This window comes from Ctenopharyngodon idella, chromosome 3 (assembly GCF_019924925.1).
Source record: "Ctenopharyngodon idella isolate HZGC_01 chromosome 3, HZGC01, whole genome shotgun sequence".
Lineage (NCBI taxonomy): Eukaryota > Metazoa > Chordata > Actinopteri > Cypriniformes > Xenocyprididae > Ctenopharyngodon > Ctenopharyngodon idella.
This window is the reverse complement of record NC_067222.1, coordinates 12,156,659-12,177,641: the sequence shown is the minus strand read 5'-3', so window position 1 is coordinate 12,177,641 and position 20,983 is coordinate 12,156,659. Positions and strand designations below refer to the sequence as shown.

Here is a 20,983-nt window from a genome sequence, read left to right as displayed (position 1 = left end):
GCTGTATAGACAAAAAACACAATTTGTACCAGGCTGTAAACATGTTTTTTTTTTCTGCTGTGAAGTTGGGCATTTTAACATGGGGGTCAATGAGATTCTGCTCTCTTTTGGAGCCTGTCCCTAGTGGCCAGTTGATGAATTGCAGTTTAAGTCACTTCCGTGTTGGCTTCAAGAGAGACCACGGGAGGTTGCCGCTTGGTATGTACTCAAAGTTTACTACTGTTACACTTGAAGTATACTTAAGTATCCTTTTATACACAAAAAAGTCGGCCAATTTAGTCCAAAGTAGTATTGAAATAGTACACTCACAAGTATACTACTAGTACATTGATATTAGTATACTTACTACATAAAGTATACTTAAAATATACTTGAACTTGAGTATAGCTCATAAAATGAGCTCTAAGTGTACTTATTTTTTGTAAGGGGAATCTCATCTAAAACGGTTAGCCTATCTAATAATTCAACACTTGTGAATGTCTGCTTTATGTGTGTGGGTTCACACTCTGAGTGTCTGCCGTAAAAGTCCATATATATGTCTATGCCTTTCCTCCACGTCAGTCGTACTTTGAGTTCTTGAGAAAGAGCTGCTGATTCCTCTATATGAAACACTTAAGTCACTGTCACTGATGTTGAGAACAGATCAGAAAGATCTCTGGTGTGAAACCACTTCCCATAATCTATAATCAGCCATGAAGCTGTAGACATTGTATTTCTTGTCTATAAACTCTTTTGCCTTATTATGACTTTAATACAGTGCAGAACTTTACAAACTCATTTCCATTCACAACAGACACGTTTGCCATGTCAAAACTCTGCAACACTGGTATCGTCTGAATTCACAGTTTCCCACTTGTAAATACGACTTCCCTCTGTCATTCATGTGGCTGAAACACATAAATATGATTCTTCTGGCTTCACTTGAGCAACATGATTCTTGATTATTTTGCCTCAGCTTCATTTCTGTTGCACTCATGTTGATTTGATTGCTTCTTTTGTTCTCATTTGTAAGTTGCTTTGGAAAAAATGACTAAATGTAGAAGAATAAAGAATGTCATTCAGGTTTAAACAACACAAGGGTGAGTAAATGATAAATGACAGAATTATCATTTTTGGCTGAACTAACATTTAAGTTCATTGAACAAATGAAATGTACGTATATAGTGTCTTGTCACAGATGTATTTATCTCATTATGAGGCTTTTAGCTATATATAGATGCATCTGCTCATCTGTTAATGCGACACTTCTCAATGTTGTGTTTTAGTGGTTTCACAAGCACAAATGTTGTGACTGAGTAATGACCTAGTAAAGGCTTCATGGTGCATATATATATATATATATATATATACACGCACACACACACACACACACAGGGGGTGGGCGGCACTTACAGTTAACGGAAACTGTTCTCTTCTCTGCCATTTTGAAAATGTGCTTCCTTCCAACTCAAAAACTTGGGTATCAAAGTAATCTCTGAATCAGGCAAACAGAGCAGTGTCCACGTCTCCCTGACCGGCCTTCATTGCCATGTTTGTGTTTTCCTAAGCTTGGGCATTATTTTCCACTATTGTGAAATTAAACCACTATTACAATACCTCAATATAGCTGGCCTAAACTAGGCAATAGCCCTTCATTAATCTTATCAAGCAAAATTGTCTGACGCCTTGTCATTACATTGTTAATAGATCATATCTGGATATAAGAAACATGAGCCAACCTGTCAATAATCACAAGAAAATGTGCAAACAATATATGTGATTTGTAGACTGTTTACATGTACTGACTGATTAGTAAATACATTGTTTATGTATATATATATGTGTGTGTGTGTGTGTGTGTGTGTGACACAATATTGTCAATATTTTTGCTTTATTTTGCCAAAAAAGATAATCCTGTAGGCTACTAATCAAAACAGACCGTTTGCATCAACACAGTAATGTTTACTGGTAATATAGATTTAATTTTTCTATAAAAAAATGCATAAGGTCTATATTTAGAATTTTATTTTTAAAACATTTATCTCATAGCCAAATCTAATCCTAATGATGGCTGAATAGCAAACCCTTTTAAAATAATGTAAATGAAGAAAACATGGCCACTGAATTGGGTCACTTCAAAATTAACTTTATTTTGTTGAAGTTGTATTCTCTGACAAATAATCAGTACACTGAGAGGAAAGAGATACATTTATATTGATTTGTGTGGAAATGTTCATTCAAAACATTTGTTCCATTCCAAACATAATACTTATTTTTGGACTTGGTCCCCTGAATAAAGCACAGTTCAGATCATTTTGTGTTCCAGTGCTATTCAACACAAACACAGTGTCACACCAGAGATCTTTCTGATCTCTTCTCGTCTTGACATCAATGACATTAAACATCTCATACGGAGGAATCAGCCACTCTCTCTCACGAGGAAGCTTAGAATATTTTGTCACCTCAGCACCATAACAAGTACTGATATTAAAACAAGACACATTTCCAAAAATAGTTTTGTTACTATGAAGAGAGGAAGATGCAAATGATCCAAAACGAACTGTTGTGTTCAGTACGTTCTCATTAAATTTAACATTTGTACGACGATAAGTTGTCATGCATCCTTTTTGTGTTTTCTTCAGAATCTGTATCGCATCTGCTAACAAAAAATGAAGTGAATACCATTTGTATGTCTTGTTTGTGTAGTTTTGTTTACCGTAACGAGTGTCATTATTGAAATCACGAAATACCATATCATCAGTGTACACATAAATGGCAACTGAATGATTGCTTGTCAAGTTATCTTTACTGTAATCTTTCTGGCCATGTTCTAGACCTTTTTTCCAAGCCTTATTAAATTCAGCTGAGTTATTGAGTTCCTTCTGTAGATATTCTGTCTTCACCAGGTTTGCCATGTTCTCTCTACAGCCCTTAAAATCGTCATCAACAGAATTCACTGCCATATCCAATGGAAATATCTGTCCTTTGACAGCAGCAGCCGCTCTGAGATCCTGCATTAACAGGTATCATAATGATCAATCATCTGTCTTCATGTCTGTAATATTCATACCAGAACACAAGCTCACCTCTCCTACGGCAGCTGAAATTAGTAGAAGAGCTTCAATCATCAGCAGCATCTTGATTCAGTCGAATCTCTCAGATGATCCAGTAGATCTAGTGAAGTGCAGATGCTGAAATACAAATACAAAATATATCACTTCTACAGGAATATGTGCATAGATGTGCACAATAATTTACAGCTCAAATTACCTGGGAATGTTAGGAAATTTTGTTCTATTTTTTGTAGGAGCAACGATGAGAGAAGGCCAGAAAATGTAGTCGCTCACAGCCAGACGGCAACTCTTCAAACTAAGAGATGAGGAGGGTGAAGCTGCTTTTCATATCACTAACAATGTGTGTGTGGGTGTGTGTTTTCTGAGATATGACAGCTTACGTGTGATCTTAACAAAACTCTTTAGCTCATCATAATGCAACACTTATGAAGGTCTGTGTGGTTTCACACCAGTCAAACTGAGTAAGGCTGAAAAAAACACGTAGTTTTTACTCCCAGCTGTTCTCACACTGTGAAAGTGACAGATTCAAATTAAACAAAAGAAACATCACTGAAATGATTGTGGTTTAAAAGCTGAACAAAATATTAATGATTAATGTGTTTTGAACATCTACTCATTCTTGCTATCAGCTTCTAGACAAAGACTGACCAAATTAATCAGATAATGAAAACACAATTATGCGCCTTGATCTGGGTTGTTGTTTAATGAAGAAGGTTTTAGGACAACTTTGATGAAAGATCTTGATCAACTTCAAATGTTGACTACTGTACTTCAGTTTACTTCGGTGTATTTGTATAGTGTTTAATGTTTTCTTTCTTTTACTAAATGATCATAATAAATTATTCAAACTAACAGGTTTGTTCCTGTCAGAGATGAGCAGTAGCTTAATTAAATGTATTTAAAATACGTATTTAATTACTTTTGAGTATTTTGTAATGTGTATTTTCCTTAACAAAGAAAAAATCAAATGTAATTTGTAATTAAATACTTTGAGAGAAAGTATTTTGTATTTAAAATACTAAAAATACAATGAAATATGTTATTTTTCTTCTCGCATGAACGCGTGTAGCCCCTCCAGTTTGCACCTGCCCGCTCCAAGCGGGACGCGAACTCGGGGCCCATCCGCATGGGAGTCGGACGCGCTAACAAGGATGGTAAAGGCTGCAACCCCTAGCGTCAGTCGCTAGAGCGTCTCTTGAGATCAGAGGAGTGAGGTTTACTCGCACAGCAACTACTAGCTGGCCTCCGTTACACTCACTCCCCTAAACCTCACTCCCATCCGGGTCACGGCACCAGTGTAGCCCCTCCAGTTCGTACCTGCCCGCTCCAAACGGGACGCGAACTCGGGCCCGTCCGCATGGGAGTCAGATGCTCTAACAAGGAGGCTAAAGGCTGCAACCCCTAGCGTCACTCGCTAGAGTAAGGTTTACTCGCAGCAGCAACTACTAGCTGGCCTCCGTTACACGCGCACAGCAGGGAGCAAAAGCGTCACCAGAGACGGCGTTAAACTACCTCCTGTCTCAAAGCACATAACATTACAATAATAATGAAGATTAACAACTTAAAGAGCTCTGACCTGTACCACCTGACTGCTGCAGATTAAATTTGGCGTTGGTAGTGTTGCCACTGAAACGCATAAATTAGAGTCACGGACCGCTCCTAGTATAACGTCATGGGTTGCCATTTCTTAATTACAGTAGTTATGGCGTGAGTGCAGCATAAGCTCATTGTTTTGGTTCACAAGGAACTGTAACAGTGATTTCACATGGGGAGTTGGCTTGATGGAGGGTGTGTCAGAAGTTTGGTGCTGACACGCAATCAGATTACTTTCCGGTGTTGCATGAATGCAGTTGGCTAGCGTCTGTGCTAGGGTATTTGCATAAGGCAATCTGATTGGCTGACATTTGTGTTGGCGCTTGAAAATTTGAGAAATTTCTTGGCTTGTTTGAGATGCATCTGCGCTGCGCAGACCGATCGGCAAATGTACAGCGAGAGCGACTGGAGAGCAGACAACTCTTTACGCTTTTGAATGACTCTTGCGGTACTTTGATGCCGATCGGTCTGCGCAGCGCCGATGCATCTCGAACAAGTTTTAACTTCTGCCACGAACAACGCAAGTGAAGCGACCCACAATTTAGTTCGGCAACGCATGACGTCACCCATTCAAAGTAAATGAGAAGCGTTAACACCGACGCCTCGTGTGAATGCTGTTACAAGGAATGCTGTTATAAGGGAGCTGTTGTTACAGTTGCTGAGCTCGTGACCGACGTCTATGTGATTAAATTCCCGCCAATAGTATTGTGGTCACGAATCAAAAAATAATAAGCGTGAATCAAAAATTTAAAAACACATGTAAAAATATATAGCACAAACTTAAAAAAATAATGCAAAATGATCAGAATGGCAAAGAACGGATCAAAATATAATAAGCGTGAATCGAAAAATTAAAAGCGCATTTAAAAAAATAACAAGCATGAATCAACTTTAAACACATTAAAAATGATATTGCACAAATCTTAAACTTGTGTTTATGTGTTCTTAAAAGTTGTTTTCCTTGCTTTTTATTACTCTGTTCTTTGTGCTCTCCTACATTTTGTGCTCATATTTTACTCTTTTGTACGCTTGTGCTGTTTTTCTCTTTGCTCTTCTTTTTACGTTTTCCTCAAATATTGCAGTTCGAGTTTCATGTAAATTAGGCCGGGCTTAAGCGTCACCATTGGTCCACTTGTTCTAGATTGACAGCTCCTCCTCTAGCCAATCAATCGAAGAGAGGGAGATGACATCACTTCAATGCGACTCATGGCTACCGATGCTCACACTCATACAGGAGAAGATAACCGTCACAGCTGGCAATTTCCGAGCTGGGGTAAAATCTTTCTGTGGTAGGACGTTGTTATACTGTATATAGTGATGGGCAGATCGAAGCTTCGTGAAACACTGAAGCAGCTGAAGCAAATGTGCCTTAATGTGTCGAGACTTCGAAACAATCTGACACCCGTCTCCACAGTGACCCCTAGTGGTCAGAACAGTGTAAATGCAACAAAACTCAGGCCAAACATGCATAAAAACACCTTTTACAAATGTATTGCAAGAGTTTTATTGAAAGTAAAATCAATCAAATGCTATTAATTGATCATCTAATAAGATTAATAGAGTGTCTGTATAATATATGTTCTTTTATCAATTTTCAAGGCTTGTTTCTCTGTTCCATGGCTCAAGCTAAACAGGCCAATAAGAGATTAATAACTACCATTATTCATTTTAATTATTCTAATGTCTAATTAAAACATCTACAAATGTATAAAACAGTTCTCAGTGAATCTGCATGATTCATGGGTTCACTTTATCATCGCTCCCTTGAAATTTCCACACCAAATTTCCATTTCCACATAAGCAGCGCGCATATGGGTGCAAATAGGTGGAGTCTGCTGCCTGAGCAAATCGCGCTACATTACTGCCGTTCTGTACCTGCAGATTTAGCACTTACTAGCATGAAGAACAATAGCCTGGCACAAAACGTGCATAAATATCAATTTAAGATTCAAACTCTTGATACAAAACAAAACCTATCTTATGTGAGTTCTTGTTTTTAATGTTGATAATATTATACGAGCTTAATGCAAATCCAAATATCCACACAACAGTTCAACAAACAAAAGGGTAATATTAAGTGTTATTCTTCACAGTATTTGCTCTATTTTGCAACGAAAGCAACAGCAGGATTACAACACAGCGGTGTTTCGAGAACGAATCTGCAACTTTGAACGAATCGCTGGTGAAAGTCATGATTCAATGATTCATTCATAAATACAGCCACTTGCGTCTTTGAACGAATGACTCGATGACTCACGCACTAAGACAGTGACTTACCGCCATCTACTTCTGCATATTTCTCTATTGAACATATTTTTATTTAAAACTTTATTAATGTTGTAAAGGTATTCATAAAGATTAAAAGGGTAGCTTTCAAAGGCAATTTAGGGGGCAAATATTGTCCCTTAATGGAAAATTTACAATCTAAGTGGAAGAGAGGGCTACGCAGAAAGATGGTAAATGCCTCAGGGGGTACTTCACTCTGAAAAGTTTGGGAACCACTGGTTTAGATCATTGTATATTGCTCGTAATTGTAAACTGTCTGCATATTTTGTCATGTATTGTTTTTCTGTAAACAGATTTATAGATTTTGTCTTTTTATGTAGGCCTACAGTATGTCATTGACAAGGGTGTTGGTTTATGAATTGTATCACATTTTAACACTGAGATTATAAAATTATAAAGTTAAGCGATAGCCTTCAGACCAGCAAGAGTGTTTTCCCTAATATTATGCGATTGCAAATGTTTATTGAGCTGTTGTATAAATCAATATAGCAATACGTTAATTTTGAGTGTGTTTTTGCACTATTTTGATGAGAGCAGAACAGCAGTGTTTCTTAAATGAATTCCCGATGTGAACAAAACGTTTAAATGAAAGACTCACTCATAAAGACAGTAACTTTCCGCCACCTACTGGCCATTTAACTTCATATTTCTATAACATGGATGGGCAATGTCGTTCCTGGAGTGCAGAGTTTAGCTTCAACCCTAATCAAACACACCTTAACCAGCTAATCAGTGTCTTCAGGATTATTAATAATACAGACGGGTGAGTTTTATTTTTTATTTTATCGGGGTTGGAGCTAAACTCTGGAGGACCGTGGCACTCCAAAACTGATGTTGCCTATCCCTGATATATAATTTTGTTTTTAAAGCTATATTTAAAACAATAATCTTAGAGTATTATGCAATTATGTAGCTATGTAAATAAACATGTAAATGTATGTAAATAAATCACTGCATATCAAATCCACCTGGTTTCTGTAACTATCTCCTCTGTAACACTTTCGTAGTCAATGCAGAGATGATACATTCAGTCTTAGAATTAATTTACCTATGATCGTTTAAAAACAACAATTAATAAGTATATTAGCTACAGTAGCCTTAGCATATTAGCATCATGAGCCAAGTAATATTTTAACACCAAATACCATATATTATGAACATAAAGATTAACAATCATAACAAGACTGCAGGTTAAGAAGCCTATCTCAAAAAAAGGAATTATTTGTCCATAATTTAGATAATTTTACAGCTTGAAAGTCCTTGTAAAGTTTCAAATTAAACTGTTATCTTCCCTGTATGAGTCAGTAGCCATGAGTCGCATTGAAGTGATGTCATCTCCCTCTCTTCGATTGATTGGCTAGAGGAGGAGCTGTCAATCTAGAACAAGTGGACCAATGGTGACGCTTAAGCCCGGCCTAATTTACATGAAACTCGAACTGCAACATTTGAGCAAAACGTAGAAAGAAGAGCAAAGAGAAAAACAGCACAAGCGCACAAAAGAGTAAAATATGAGCAGAAAATGTAGGAGAGCACAAAGTAATAAAAGCAAGGAAAACAACTTTTAAGAACACATAAACACAAGTTTAAGATTTGTGCAATATCATTTTTAATGTGTTTAAAGTTGATTCATGCTTGTTATTTTTTTAAATGCGCTTTTAATTTTTGATCATTTTGAACATTCTGATCATTTTGCATTATTTTTTTTTAAGTTTGTGCTATATATTTTTACAGGTGTTTTTAAATTTTTGATTCACACTTATTATTTTTTGATCCGTGACCGGTTCGTTCTTAAAGGGACATCAGCATAATAAACCTGCTTCTGTCTGTCATTATTGTTGATCAAGCAACAAAAGAGAAGGACAAAATCACTCACTGCTCCTGACTGAGTAACTTTAGTATCTTTATAAGGATCATCAATCTATATTTAATTGTTACATTGAACACTTCAAATGATGTAAATTTTGTTTGTATTTTCAAATTACAAATGACTTGTATTTTAATTAAATACATTTTTTACAGCTGTATTTTGTATTTTATTTAAATACATTTGATGAGTAAGTATTTGTAATTTGTAACTAAATACTTTTTGATGTATTTGTGCCCATCTCTGGTTCCTGTGTACCTGTTCGGATCAGTTGGCCTGGTGTTACTGATGGCAGAACTCATATTGAAAGCGGGAGTGAAACTGAACACTTCACTCATACAGTAATAATTTTATCAAATTAAATTAAATTAAAATGCTTCCAAAATCCATTTTATACAACAGTTCTTTCTGGTTCTCGAATCTGATTGGCTGAGAGCCATGCAATATTCTCCCAGTATCAGCAGCTCTGGAACCGTTTCACAGTTTGTATCACTCCACTTGCGGCGACTGTCATGGCGGTCGAGCCAATCAACCATATTTTTTTTTATAAAAACTACTGTTGTTATGTCACGAAATGTAGTTTAAAGAGTTTTTTAGGTGAGAATGTAGTTATTTAGACCTCAAATATGTGTCTCATATTTAAACATAGTGCCTTTTTTAGAATTCGTTTTGACGCTTTTGCAGATGTGAGCTCCAGACCGCCAGCGGTCGTTCAGTGCTCGTGTACCCGCCGAGAACAGCTTCATTTCAGCCAGTCCTTCGGGTATTTACTGCTGGCTCTTATGTAGATTGTGGTTAAAAATATAATTAATTTGGGGTATATCAAACGGGCAATCTTTGGTCTTATTAATCTAATACTTGTTCCAGAGCAAAAAGATGTGGGTTAATTAAAAAATTAAATTTCAGAACTTTATATTTAGGCTATATTTAACTTAAATCCTGTACTGGAGTGCTGCTTTTGTGTGTTTGACTAAATTGTTTGCTTGTGTTTATGTCTTTTATAATGGCTATTGTTGTTAATTTAAATGTTGTTCAATAAATATTATTTTATATACATAATATGCCGTATTTGGTACTGAGAAAGGGTCCATCAATAGTATAAGTGAAATTTACATTATTACGCCATTAGATGGCAACAAAGACTCTCTTTATGAGTGAGTCAGAACAAGGAAGTTGTTTTAGCACTGTGGGAACTTTTAAAAGGACAAAGACAAAGATGTTGCGTTCCTCTGCAGATATTCAAACAGATTTGTTTTTATAATGGATATAATATTATGGACATTGACCTGAAGAATGACTGTTAAATCAGATGCAGGTAATACACTCGTTTAGTCAATCTTTCTTTTTCATAATACCAAAATACTCTACATAATACAATAAGCTTCAATAAAGCGACTGTTCCTTCGTTACTAGTTCTAAAGTCACGTTTTAGATTTAGTAACAGAGGCTTGGGCTGACAACTTGAGATTTGAATCCATGGCAGAAGTAGTCTTTAAAGACACTCCGTTGCTGTTTCAGTGGACACATGAAGTCAAACTGCAACAAAAGTTGTTACCTATTTGCCGCCATCACTGCTGAAGCTTCTCTGACAACAAACATGACAAGCTGCTTCTTCTTCAGCTTTTGCCTTTATATTCAACATGACCGCGGACACTTCCTACTAGTGGTCTGCATGCACGTCGACGCGGACACATTGCAGAAGTACAAATGAAAACAGACGCATAGCCTACGGTGCAGAGGCTCCCGTATCAATCAGCCTTTACTCCTGCTGATTTTGCTAATATATTTCAGACAATCAGTTAAATGAGAGAGTTCACCCAAAAACAAATCCTGTCATCAAATGCTCACCCTCATCTCTCTCTAAACCTGTATGTGGGCAATGAATGTGAACTGCATCTATTCACTGTGAGTCTCAGTCTGTTCTTTGCACAAAGCTATCAAATGGCTTCAGAAGACTCAAAATATGCTGCAACAGACATTGACTACTTTGAGAAAGCTTTTTTGTCCTTTTCAAAGATCACTCTTTGTCATAATTTACTGTTTGTCATGTTCTCACCACCACCGTCAGGTTACATAACAATAAATGGTCATGTGTTACATTTTAAAACAGGCATTAGAATTAGTTTTTCTAGCTTTCCACTCCATGCATTTGTCCTTGTATTTCCAACAACTATTCCTCTAGGATCCAGAAGTTTCAAATGGCCGTATACACCCTGTTATTGGGAGAAAATCATCTAGCAGCCAAGAGTTCTGATTTAACAAAATCTTCTGTATGAATACAGAAATGCTACATCTATCTCGTTAAATTAATTTGTTTTGGGCTTAACTGGCTATAAATCAGAACCAGATGCTTTTTGCTTCAAAACACAAGATCAGCAACTGACCGATCTTCTTCATTTGTTTGATTCTCTTGCTTTGCTTTTGTCTTTAAAATGCCACTTGGCCTGTGGAGATTATATCCCATTTTCCAAGCACTGGGATTCTCTGGTAACTTTGTCACTCTTCATCTCAGCCGCTGTGAGTCTTTGCTGTGCCTGCCCTGCTGGACTATGGTTCGCCTATTGGACGCCTCTATTTGCGCCCCTATTTGCAGTCTATCCTTCTGACTCTTGCAACACTGCTGGCTGAGTTAGTCTCCACTTCTCTGCTGGCTGAGTTGTTGTTCACTGCTTGGCTCAGCTGTTTTATGAGTGGGGGGTCTGTCTCTCAGGATCTTTGTGAAGCTATCAAGCCACATCCTAGCAACCATGTAGAGCACCCTAGCAACACGTTTCACAGACTTTCTTTCAAATAGATCAAAAGGACATCTTTAGATGTCATAGAAACATATCAGTGGTTTCGTTTGACCACTCGTTTGAAAATGAGAAGGGAGAGCAAGAAGGTGAAAGGAATGAGGATGAACGTGAGAGAAAGGGATAATAAGAGTGGGTTGGGTACGCTTCCAAAGTTGGAGTTGGATGATGCATTGAATTCAACAAATCCGGGTGTGTTGTTTCCCATGTAAGACTTGATCCAGTCCTGGTACCGAGAAACTCTGGTGAACACACTGGGATATTTGGGGTCTTCACATTTTTGTGAAGTAAAACTCGAAATGCCGGACTGAATCCACAGGGAACCGTTCCTACTGAGCACTGGACCTCCAGAGTCTCCCTGTATTGAAAAACATTCAGCATTTATATCTCTGACAATATGGACTACAACGGTTATATACATAATGGTAAAAGTATGCTAGCCATGTGTCCACTAAAGCATTTTTATCCTGAGGCCAGCATACCTATTTTAACTGTTTAAAGTGGGAGCACTAAATATTTTTCTTTCCTTTGTATCCTTCCCTTGCATCCCAATCAGGGTGGAGCTGAGACGTGAGGATAGGAAGCAGGTAAAGGAAACAAGGATTCAAAAACTAGAAATGAGAAGCACCCCAAGACTTGTTTAGGTGCGTTCAAACGTCCTCGTAATTCCTGCAGTTACGAGATTCTAGCTTGAAAAAGCGTTCACGTCCTCATAGAGATCGTAGTTACAGCTTGTAAGCTGGGAGTTTTCTGAAAGCTCCCACATGTACCACCTGACCGCTGTGTAGATTCATTTAGCTCAGAGTATAACGTCACGTGTTGTCATTGCAGGATTCCAGTAAATACAAGGTGGCGTGAATGCAGCATTTAACTTTAGGTAAAACCAAGTGTGAGACACACTTCCTGGAAAATGAAGCTAAGATGTTTTGATCGCCCCCTGGTGGCTGGCTGCAGTAAAGGTCCCTGTTCATTTTTCAAATAACTTTGGGTTTATTTAATTATTTGATGGTATAATTATGGGATGTGGCGTCATGATTGTTTGCCTTCGACTGGATCAGAAGGAGTTTGGGTGGGGCCTTGATACCGCGGCTCCACCTCACGATCACTACTGCGCAGACTCAGACTCATGACAACATCAGCATGATAGCGGACATTTATGGGACATTTTGGTTTTATTTTCTCTACAGTGTTTTCTATAGTGGAAGAAAGTGTAGGCATCTTTTTACCTTTGTGTCTTATTTTAATTTATTTTATAGTCTGCTCTGCAACTCTGTTCTTTCCTCTGCAGATCATGCAGTCATAGTGTACGAGTTTATGATCAGTGGAGTAAAAACTGGTCTTAATTAAGCAACTAGGTTGGCAGTGTAAAGTTTGCAGGTGAGTATATTGTGTAAATTGCTTTAGATTAAAAAGGGTTCAAATTAATGACTGGTATCTTACCGAACAGATACTTTTCTCTTGCTGATTTAAAAATCCAGCACAAATCATATTGCTTGTGATTCTGTTGACCCCGAAATAAGCCCTATTACAGTCACTGTTGCTCACAATGGGCATCATCACCTGCTGCAGTGTATTAGGAAGCTGGGTGTCTGTGAAACAGATCAGAGCACACATTTTATGGCTTTAAAAAACATTTCTAGGACAACTGTTGAGGTTTTCAGTATTGTTCATATTTGGTTGGTTGATGTTCACTCACCTCCAGATTGTAGCTTGCCCCATCCAGTGACCCAGCTTATTGTACCTGCATCAAATACACTACCAGCCGCCGCCAGACAGACCGGCTTAATGTATTTAGAGAACGTCACAGAAGAGTTGAGCTGGACCAGTGCTATGTCGTTGTCAATAGCAGAACTGTCATAGTTAGGATGGGTGATGATTCGACTCGCTGTCCTGGATGTCTCTTTAGGGTTTGAGCCGGATTGTCTCAGACGACCAAAGTACATTACTACCTTAGACACATCAGTGCTGTAAATAGAGAAATTCTGTTTTAATCTCACTATTATCAATCTACAAATGAAGAGTTTGGTTCGAAAACGCGATAAATGCCATTTTTAAAAAAAATTTTTTTTTTAATTTTTAAAAAAAAAAAATTGTGAAAAATGTGATATCCGTCGTGTTATTCTGTCAGGTTTTCTCACTTTCTTTCCAAATCGCGACAAACGCCACTCTCCTTTTTCTGCAGAACGCGATATGTCTGCTCAACCAATCACAGCGCACCATTCCACCCACTGTAAACATTGAAGTCTTTTTAAAAAGCCGTTTTTAATACCAATGTACTCGGCAAATGTGTTTATTTAACCGTACAGTGGCGCCAGATACTCTTTAATCAGTAATGACAAATAATTCATAACATTAACAAGATGACCATTTTGGGAGCGACGGCTGAATGTATTTTTAGTAAAATGCCTGTATATAAGATAAATATTGGCAAAGTTTAGACTCTGTCATATATGTGAATCAACTTACTTTGTTGTGTATTTTCAATTTGAAAAATAACTTTTATATTGATGGATTAATTGCATTTTGAAAAAAAAATTGTCATGGATTTATTGCATTTTGAAAAAAAAATAATAATACGTTTTTATAATAAACTTTTTGAAATCAAAATGTTGATTTGAATTTTTTGAATGTTTTTAAAACCAAAAGATGCTGTGTGAAAGTTTGAAACAGACAATAGTGGTTTTCATCTTGCCACTTTTTTGGTAAAGAAAACACCTTTTTACTCAAATGAATCAAAATGGAGTGGCATTTTGGAACAAAACTCTTCAAATGTATCTTGAACATTATTTTGCTTCATACTTCTGGAAGCAGTGAGCTGCAGATAAAACCCAGTCTTTGGTGATCAGAGTCCCGCCACAGTTATGTCTTAAGCCGAAAACATGAATGCTGACTTGCCACGGCCAAGACCCTGCTGTCGCATTCGTTCCTCCAACAATCCTGTTGTTGAGGGGGGCTCGACCACATACTGATGATGAGAGAAAGAAGATATGAGGTTTGCTTGTTAAAATGCCTCTCCGACATAGAAGAAACATTCTGTGTGGGTAACACTTTAGAATAACATTAAGTTATAAGCAGGGTTGGGGAGTAACGTTACGTAATACAAAAATCCAGTAACTGTAATTTTGTTTTCAAAGAAGAAAATGCAAATGACATGGTTGTACAGTGAAAACTCTGCCTTCCAGCTACAAAAACACTTTCTTTATCAAAGGACTAAAAATAATCTGTAATACCATACTGTAGCCACTAGATGTCTGAACAACCCAACATATGTATGTGTGTGACTGTGTGTGTGTAAATATATATATTTAGGGCTGTGTATTCCTAAGTTGTGGAAATGAGACATGATTGCTTAGTTTTAATAGTTTTTAAAAGTAACCAAAATGCTAAACTTAAAAATGCTAAAATTAAAGCAGAACAAACATGAACAGAAATGTGTTATCCGAGCTTGTTCAGTTTAGTTATGATCAGATGTAACTTTTATATTTTTAAGCTCTAATAAACAACAACGATAATAATATTACAATAGATAATTTATCAGATTTTTAAAATATTTTTATTGTTGATTCAAATTTGTAACTGTAACGGAATACATTTTAAAGTAACCCTCTCAAGCCTGGTTATAAGTCATAAATTATTTTTAATGATGAATCTTTTACAAAACATCATAAATGATTAATAAGTGATATACTAATATTTTATGAATGTTTTATTAATTCAGTTATAAGAAATGTATAAATTATTAGTTAATGATTAACAAATCATTTACACTTTAGATTTTTAATAACTTTTCAACCATCTACTAATGATCGGTTTGTTTTATTTTTATGGTTTACACATTTTAAGATGACATTTGTTAAAGGGTTAGTTCACCCTAAAATGAAATTGTGTCATTAATTACTCACCCTCATGCCGTTCACACCCGTAAGACCTTTATTAATCTTCAGAACACAAATTAAGATATTTTTGTTGAAATCTGATGGCACCATGAGGCCTACATAGCCAGCAATGACATTTCCTCTCTCAAGATCCATAAAGGTACTAAAAACATATTTAAATCAGTTCACGTGAGTACAGTGGTTCAATATTAGTATTATAAAGCGACAAGAATATTTTTGGTGCGGCAAAAAAACAAAATAACGACTTATATAGTGATGGCCGATTTCAAAACACTGCTTCAGGAAGATTCGGAGCATAATGAATCAGCGTGTTGAATCTGCAGTTCGGAGCGCCAAAGTCACGTGATTTCAGCAGTTTGGCGGTTTGACACGTGATCCAAATCATGATTCGATAAGCTGATTCATTATGCTCCGATGCTTCCTGAAGCAGTGTTTTGAAATCGGCCATCACTGAATAAGTCGTTATTTTGTTTTTTTGCTGCACCAAAAATATCCTAGTCGCTTTATAATATTAATATTGAACCACTGTACTCACATGAACTGATTTAGATGTGTTTTCAGTACATTAATGGATCTTGAGAGAAGAAATGTCATTGCTGTCTATGAAGGCCTCAGGAAGCCATCGAATTTCAACAAAAATATCTTAATTTGTGTTCCGAAGAAGGTTTACGGATGTGGAACGACATGAGGGTGAGTAATAAATGACAGAATTTTCATTTTTGGGTGAACTAACCCTTTAATCGTTACCACGTATTAAATCATTTATGAATGTATGATTCGTTCATCATTAACTAATAATTTTTAAGTGACTTATAGCTGAATTAATAAAAAAATTACTTAACTGCTAGTATATCACTTATTAATAATTTTTGAATATATAATCATGTTTTGTAAATGATTAGTTTATCATTAACTAATAATTTATAAGTGACAACTGAATTAATAAACATTAATAAAATATTAGTATATCACTTATTAATCATTTATGATGTTTTGTAAATGATTAGTTCATCATTAACTAATAATTTATAAGTGACTTGTAACTGAACGTTATTATAAAGTGTTGGGGAACAAGATACGATAACTTACCATCTAGCTGGCTGAGCGAACCTGTGTGTTTAGACAAAGACAAAATAAGTAGAGGATAGAGAATAGAAGAGAGCTGATGAACTGGTTCGCCTGTAACATCAGCGCTGGCACATGCTGACATAAAAACAACATACAATCTTTCTCCTGAATAATGGTGTTTATGGATTTTAGTCAAAATACCTGTTAAATTATTTTATAGTCATATGAAATTAAGAAACTAACCGAAGAAAAGCAATTTGAAGAATGGGTGGATGATCCAAACCCCAAAGTGTAGCTATATTTAAACAACTTAATCTGTATTTAGTGAGAGTCGTCTGTCTTTGAATGCATTTTCAAACAATGTGCAAGTAGTCACCAAATATATAAATAACAGAAATATAAGTGTGGAATTTCTGTGGTGACCAAAACTATCTTTTAGCTTCTTTAAAGTCACCATCCGTTCAGACTCTGAACTTTCACTCAACCAAATTTGAACTGTCCTGGAATAAACATGAATTAAAATGATCCATTAAAATACAGAAATTATGCATTTGTGAAGAAATTCATTCAAATGCAGAATTTGTGCTTATCTACAGAACCAATTTCAAGCATTCATCCATAAATCTTCAGATCCAAAGATTTTTATAATCATGAGAAATTAAAATGCTTGTCAGTTTTTATACAACTGAAATAACCATTACTGAATTTACATTTACATTCACATTTAGTCATTTAGCAGACACTTTTATCCAAAGCGACTTACAAATGAGAATAGTAGAATCAATGAAATCAACATGAGAACAACAGTACGTAAGTGCTGTGTGAAGTCACAGTTATGACAGTAACAAGCTCGTAGCAAGGATTTTTTTTTTTTTTTTTTTTAAATAAATACACAAATAGATGGAAGGAGAATAGAAATCAAGGTAAGTGCTACAAATACATCTAATTATGTCATATTATAGACATTTTGTAAGATCTTACGTGCTGTGTAGATAAGGATGAAACCGGCAACACTTAAAGCGGTGTTAAACTTCATAATTCTGTTCTGGTCTGTGATCTGACTGCTGTTTCCACGACTGTCAGGTTTCTGCTGAGATGTAAAGCAAGTACTACTGCTTTTGTCAAGAGTTTTCTGCCCCACCCCACTACTACGTTCATCTCTGTCTCAGATGTTTTCCGAAAAAAAGCTTCTTTTCAGCTTTTCATGTGTGCCTTTTATGGATGTGGGTGGAACGTGTCCCCACCACTTTTTGCTAAAAATTATTTCACCCCATCAATTTTTCAAGGCCTGTGAAAAAAATAGCCTGCAGAAAGCATCTCCAATCCATCATTCTTACATGAACACTCTTTTACTGGTTGATTGAAGTGATGAAGCTCCTACCAAATCATACATTCACAGACATACACATTTAATCCACAATATAGCGGGAGTATACAGAGATGGTTTGTTGATTAAATATATCAAAATGTCTGTCAATGTTACATTTGGTTGGGTTTGTCTGTGTAACTTGAGATCTGTAAAATGCTTGAATTAGGGACATTGTGATGAACCAACACTGACTAATATGGTATCTATCTTTAAACATCCGTCATGAGTTCAACATTTTATCCAGGTATATTCAGATGGGCACATAAACCTGTACTCCACTGAGTCAATAGTTTGTTAAAATGAGCAAACTTCCATAACCACTGAACCTTAAAAAACTAAAATATTTATTCTAAAGACCCAAGACCAGATGCTATTGCCCTGTTTATGACGATATTTGATTACTTTAACAGAGAAAAGGCCTGCATGTACTTTCATAATTCTAGGCACCTATATGCTGTATGGCCAAAATATGAGAAAAACATATGAGCTGTCAACACTATTCATGCTTATAAAAGCAGAACCATCAATCATTTTTAAAGATTCTTTTGTTATCAGGATTTCAGGCCTGGAGGTATGCAGAAACATAAGTCATACTGCAAATGAATACATTATGACCCTCTGAAAAAAATTTGAAGTATGAAACTGGAATTTTTACAAGAAGTGGATGATCGCTGGTTACTCCACAGTCACACGACAGGTAAAACCAGACGACCTTCTACAGAAGCAACAGTTTCCAGTAAGTCACATTTTACACTCAAAAAATTAATTGTTGTATTTACTTAAAAAAGCAGTCTCAAGTGGGTTCCACACAACTATTTTGAGTAATTTGTACAAATAACAATTTAGTTGTATGAACAAAATAACTTCAAGTAAAGCTGACAAAATGTATTTGTGTAAATACACAATTGTTGACTTAATTTACCTTATTAATAAGGTACTCACTCAAAAAACAATAGCTCATTGAACAAACTCAATTTAATTGAGAGCAGGAATTCCATCCTATATACATGCATATATGAGGCTCACAGCCTAAACACAGGCGCCACTCTTCTGCATAATGGTAACCACAACATTCAAAAACATTACAGAAACTCCTTTAAATGTCCAACATAACTGAACATTAAACACTAACATAAACGGTTTATTTCTAGAGCACATTTAAAAATATTACATACTAAAAGCCAAAGAGAAAAGATGAGTTTTAAGGCAAGATTTGAACTCAGGTAGTGGAAGCCATTCTAATAAAATTAGGAAGATTGTTCCAAAGCGTGGGGCCAGCCACTTTAAAAGCTGGGGATCGTAAGGAGGAATTTGCCATCCGATCTTTGTCCTCTCACAGGAGTGTAGGGGTGAAGTAGGTTAGTCAGATAAGAAGGAGCTAGATTATATAAAGATTTAGACACAAGTAGTAAGATTTTATACTCAGTTCTGTAATGGGTAGGCAACCAGTGTAGGGATCTCAGGAGGGGCGTAACATGATAAAATTTTTTTACGTCCCTTCAGAAATCTAGCTGCAGCATTTTGGACTACTTGTAGTCAAGAAATTTGGGTCTTTGAGATGCCATAATAGAGGGAGTTGCAGTAGTCCAGCCGAGACTTAATGAGGGCATGGATTGCAATCTTTAAAGAGCTCTCTGAAAGGAAAGATTTAATTTTAGAAAGAGAACAAAGAACTAGAACCAACATTTGATTTGTTTGCCACATTTCAAGCAGTTGTCAATTACCAGACACAGATTCCACATGTATATCATTGGTATAACAATGGAAGAAAATGTTTCCTAAATTTGGAACCCAGAGGAAGTAGATATAGAGAGAAAAGGGTGGGTGCCAAAATAGAACCCTGAGGCACACCACAAGTTAGATTGCCTAAGGAGAAAGTCAATCTAATTTGTACTATAACAGAAAAACTTTGATTTGTTAAACCAACTTAACTTTAACTTGATGGACCCTGATTGCAAACACTTTAGCTATGACACAATTCCCAGTCCCACAATGTCAATTATTTGCCTCAAATAATGAGGGTGTATTGAATTATAGAGACATGAGCAGGGTTAAAGTTTTGCAATTACTTCCTTTACTGATTGTAAGAAGACAGGGTTAAAAGTCGTCCAAGAGGCAGATGGGTTAACAAACGTCAACATTTCATAATCTGTATCATAATCTTGTATCTGGGCCCTCAGACTCATCACTTTGTCACTGAAGTATCTCAAGAAATCTTCACAGAGGTAGGATTTTGAAAGGAATTTACATGAGGGATTAACACTGAATTTATGACAGAGAAAAGAACTTTGGTGGTGTGTGTCAATCAAATTAGAGAAATAAAAAGACTTGGCTCTCTTAACAGTTCTCTGGTACAAAGTCAAACAGTTCTTAAAAATATCAAAGGATATTTGCAGTTTGTCTTTCTTCCACTTTCTTTCCGCTTTCCTACACGATTGTCTCAGAGAACGAATATTTTGATCAACCCATGGCTCAGATTTAGGTTTTGGCTTAAAAAACTTAAAATGAGCTGTAACATTTAAGATATCCAGCCATATAGTGTTTAAAACTTTATGATGTTATTCAACATCTAGTTCAGCTAATGAAGACTCAATTGATAGGGAAAGGCCGGCTTCATTATAGAGCAGTGGTCGGCAGTAGGCTGCCCGCGGGCCAAACCTGGCCTGCCAGCAATAATATCTGGCCCGCGTCCAGATTATTTTGATAGCAGATGGTTCTGAAACAGTGTTGCCAACTTAGCGTCCCAACCTTAGATTTAGTGACTTTTCAGACCCCCTTAGTGACTTTTTTTTAAAAAAAAAGCGACTAGCGACAAATCTAGCAAGTTTTTGGACAAACCTCTGTCGCCAAAAGTCGCCAGTACTGTGCGAGCGCGAGGTCTTGCTTTCCCGCTACAGTCGCACCTCTCTCTGCATCTACTCTGTTCAGTGAGTGGCTGAGAGGAGCAGCAGCACATTCCATTGACCACACGGCATCTGACGTGAATGAGCGAGCTACACATGAGCACAGTGTTTCCACAGAGTTGTCACTTATCTGCATCTCCTTTGTTTTACATTTAAAGA

The 20,983-nt window shown here is 36.5% G+C and overlaps 2 protein-coding genes across 2 annotated transcripts; both read right to left on the bottom strand.

Annotated features, from left to right (window-relative positions):
- Positions 1-2,104: 2,104 nt before the first annotated feature.
- LOC127510019 (T-cell ecto-ADP-ribosyltransferase 2-like) lies at positions 2,105-3,411 on the bottom strand. The gene is made up of 3 exons (XM_051889501.1): positions 3,250-3,411; positions 3,066-3,170; positions 2,105-2,990 (listed from the first exon to the last, which is right to left on the bottom strand). The coding sequence occupies exons 2-3, from the start codon at positions 3,114-3,116 to the stop codon at positions 2,217-2,219; spliced, it is 825 nt and encodes a 274-aa protein (XP_051745461.1). The 5' UTR covers positions 3,117-3,170; positions 3,250-3,411; the 3' UTR covers positions 2,105-2,216.
- A 4,954-nt stretch (positions 3,412-8,365) lies between these two features.
- LOC127509983 (chymotrypsin-like protease CTRL-1) lies at positions 8,366-17,932 on the bottom strand. The gene is made up of 6 exons (XM_051889422.1): positions 17,534-17,932; positions 16,574-16,594; positions 14,388-14,553; positions 13,285-13,553; positions 13,029-13,177; positions 8,366-11,946 (listed from the first exon to the last, which is right to left on the bottom strand). The coding sequence occupies exons 1-6, from the start codon at positions 17,586-17,588 to the stop codon at positions 11,626-11,628; spliced, it is 981 nt and encodes a 326-aa protein (XP_051745382.1). The 5' UTR covers positions 17,589-17,932; the 3' UTR covers positions 8,366-11,625.
- Positions 17,933-20,983: the final 3,051 nt, after the last annotated feature.